General features: G+C 48.0%; 1 protein-coding gene across 1 annotated transcript; it reads right to left on the bottom strand.

Moving 5' to 3' along the window:
- Window positions 1–230: 230 nt before the first annotated feature.
- On the bottom strand, window positions 231–2,195 carry LOC119327723 (early nodulin-93-like). The gene is made up of 3 exons (XM_037600825.1): window positions 2,134–2,195; window positions 529–591; window positions 231–417 (listed from the first exon to the last, which is right to left on the bottom strand). The coding sequence occupies exons 1-3, from the start codon at window positions 2,193–2,195 to the stop codon at window positions 231–233; spliced, it is 312 nt and encodes a 103-aa protein (XP_037456722.1).
- Between the last annotated feature and the right edge of the window lie 743 nt (window positions 2,196–2,938).

The raw sequence follows: 2,938 nt of genomic DNA, 5'->3' as shown, positions 1-2,938 counted from the left end.
TTCTTTTTATGCTCTGGCACATGTAAGATGAGTGATGGGAGTTGTACAAATACTATTATTCATTTATTCAAAAATACTGGCTGGATTACATGATAACTTCATCAGATAAGTGCTCTGCATCGCCTGGCCTCACTCGCTGAACATTATACTACAGTATAATTCAGCACACACGTACGTACGGGCCGGCCTGTAGTTTATTGCACACTACTAATGGATCTATTACAGTCAAACTAATGAAAGGAGGTGTTCTTGTGGTGCGGCGGCGCCGTCTCGTACGAATGCTTCCTGGCCAGGGAGACGATGGTCTTGTCGGCAACGATGAAGTAGGCCATCCCGGCGACCGTGGAGATGATGAGGGCTTGCCCGGTTGGGTTCAGGTGTGCCTTTGCCCACGGCAGCATCCTCACGCTCGCCAGCTGAAATTACGTTAGAGGTAACGCACTAAGACACCCGAAAAAAAAGGTAACACATTAAGACAGCAATGAGCTCTGGTAGGATTCTCGTCGAGGATCTGAACGGCTACTTATGGTGGGGACTGCGGCAGCGATGGTGGCGACGGCCGCGGCCTTGGCTCCAGCCATGGTAGCCTCTGCAGTTCCAGAGCAACAGAGACATTTTAGTCACCATCAAGTCTCACTAGTAGAAAAGGGGTAAAGGTCTTAGCCGGGTCAGCCCATTAGTCCCGGTTCAGTCACGAACCGGGACTAATGTGAGCATTGGTCTCGATTCGTGCGGTTAAGGCATTAGTCCTGGTTCACCTGAGCCCTTTAGTCCCGGTTTGAGGCACGTCGAACCGAGATTAAAGGGTGTGATGCCCTTTAGTCCCGGTTCCGGTTTGAGACACAAACCGGGACTAAAGGGTGCAATGCCCTTTAGTCCCGGTTTTTGTGTCAAACCGGGACTAAAGGTCCCATTTTCAAACTCAACCCCCCTGGATCACCTTTTTTGTTTCGAAAAAATCAAAAGAAAATGATAAAAACATCAAAAAATAAAATCCTTCGAGAGGTAGTTATATTACTACATCTACTAGTTAGGAAAATTTAAAAACATAAATTTGAACATGTTTTGCAAAAAAAATGTAGGGAAAATGTAAAACGGCTATAACTTTTGCATACGATGTCGGAAAAAAACGTATAATATATCAAAATGTTCAGAACGAAAATCCGCTTCCGATTTTGACGGCCTACGGCATGTTTGAAATTTTTTAGAATCCTGAAATTCTAAAAGGAAAAAAAGTTATGCTCAAATTTCAGTTTTTTTTGAATTTTTGTTAAATCTGGTCAGACTATGGTCAAACTACTTATTTAAGAAGTATTAGTGTTACTAAATAATTATTGAAGAATATTAGTGTTACTAAATAATTATTTTAGTTTTTTTGAATTTTGGTCAAATATGGTCAAACTGTGGTCAAACAATGGTCAAACTACTTATTCAAGAAATATTAGTGTTACTAAATAATTATTTCAGTTTTTTTGAATTTTGGTCAAATCTGGTCAAACTATGGTCAAACTATGGTCAAACTAGGGTCAAACTGTGGTCAAACTACTTATTCAAGAAATATTAGTGTTACTAAATAATTATTGTTTTTTAGAAATATAGTTTCAAACTCAAACAGTGAAATGTGTGACTACATGCTCAAGCTAAATTTCTGAGGGTTAATAGGATTGACATCTTACTATTGTCAGAAAAACAACAAGTGCAGACTTGGAAACAAGGGAGAATAGAACCCAGAAATTAAGCATGCTCAGGCTGGAGTAGTGAGAGGATGGATGACCGTTCGAGAAGTGATGAGCGGTGATTAGAGATTAAAGGTTAAATTAAGCAGTGATGAGGGGTGATTAGAGATTAGAGGTTAAAATAATTTAGAAATTTGAAAAGCAAAAAAAAATAAAAAAATCATAAAATTTTCTTTAGTATCGGTTGGTGTTACCAACCGGGACTAAAGGTGGACCTCCAGGCAGCGGCCACGTGGAGGGCCTTTAGTCCCGGTTCGTATAAGAACCGGGACTAAAGGCTGGGACTAAATGCCCTTATGAATCGGAACTAAAGGCCCTTTATCTACTAGCGCATAGGCTGCAATGTTAACAGTAGAAGGACATGAGCATTGCTAGCCTGCCATAGTTTTGGTTTCCTCTAGAGCAGCGGTTGGCGGCGGCGAGCCTCTGGTCGAGGTAGGTGCGGGTCACCGTAGACATCTTGGTGGCATGAGAGTCCTAAGGGCATCTCCAGCCGCGCCCCTAACAGGCCCTCCCCAGGCGATTTTGCCGCGCCGGTGCCAAAAAAGGCCCCAGTCGCGCTCCCAGAAGCCCGTTTTTCGCCGGCTCGGGCCAAAACTTGTGCCGGCGGACCCAGGCCGAACCCGGCGCCCTGGGGGGCGCTTGGGGAGCCGGCACAAGCAAAAAAGGCGCGTGGGCCCGCCCTGGAGGCGACCCGAGGGCCTTTTCCCGCCGTTTCTTGACGTTTTTCCCTCGCATCTCTCCCGCTCGCTCGCCTTCCTCCCGCCATTCTCTGCCTTTCTCCCGCCAAACCTCCTCCCGCTCGCCTCCCAGTCGCCGCCATGCCGCCGAAGAAGTATGCCATGCCGCGCGCGGCGGCAGCCGCTACTGGCACCGTGGCCCAGCCGAAGCAGAGGAAGCCGAGGGCGCCGCCATCGAAGCCACCGGGCCTGTCGAACGCCAAGTGGAGGGTGGAAGTTCAGCGGCGAGAAGCAATCACCGCCGACCGGCAGAATAGGGCCACAGCCAAGAAGGCCCGCGACAATGCGGCGCGCGCGGCGGCGTCTTCCTCATCGGTCGACCAGGTGGGGATGAATCCACCCGTCGTCAGCCATGCCCAGTACGCGCCCTGGGGACAGCAAGGCGTCGGATCTCCATGGGGTTCATCGTCGCCCGGCTACGCCGACGGCGACGCGCACGGTGGGTTCAACCCAAACGTGACC

This window comes from Triticum dicoccoides, chromosome 7A (genome assembly GCF_002162155.2).
Source record: "Triticum dicoccoides isolate Atlit2015 ecotype Zavitan chromosome 7A, WEW_v2.0, whole genome shotgun sequence".
In the NCBI taxonomy this organism is placed as follows: Eukaryota; Viridiplantae; Streptophyta; class Magnoliopsida; order Poales; family Poaceae; genus Triticum; species Triticum dicoccoides.
The sequence above is the reverse complement of the archived record's forward strand: the minus strand, read 5'-3'. Positions and strand labels throughout refer to the sequence as shown.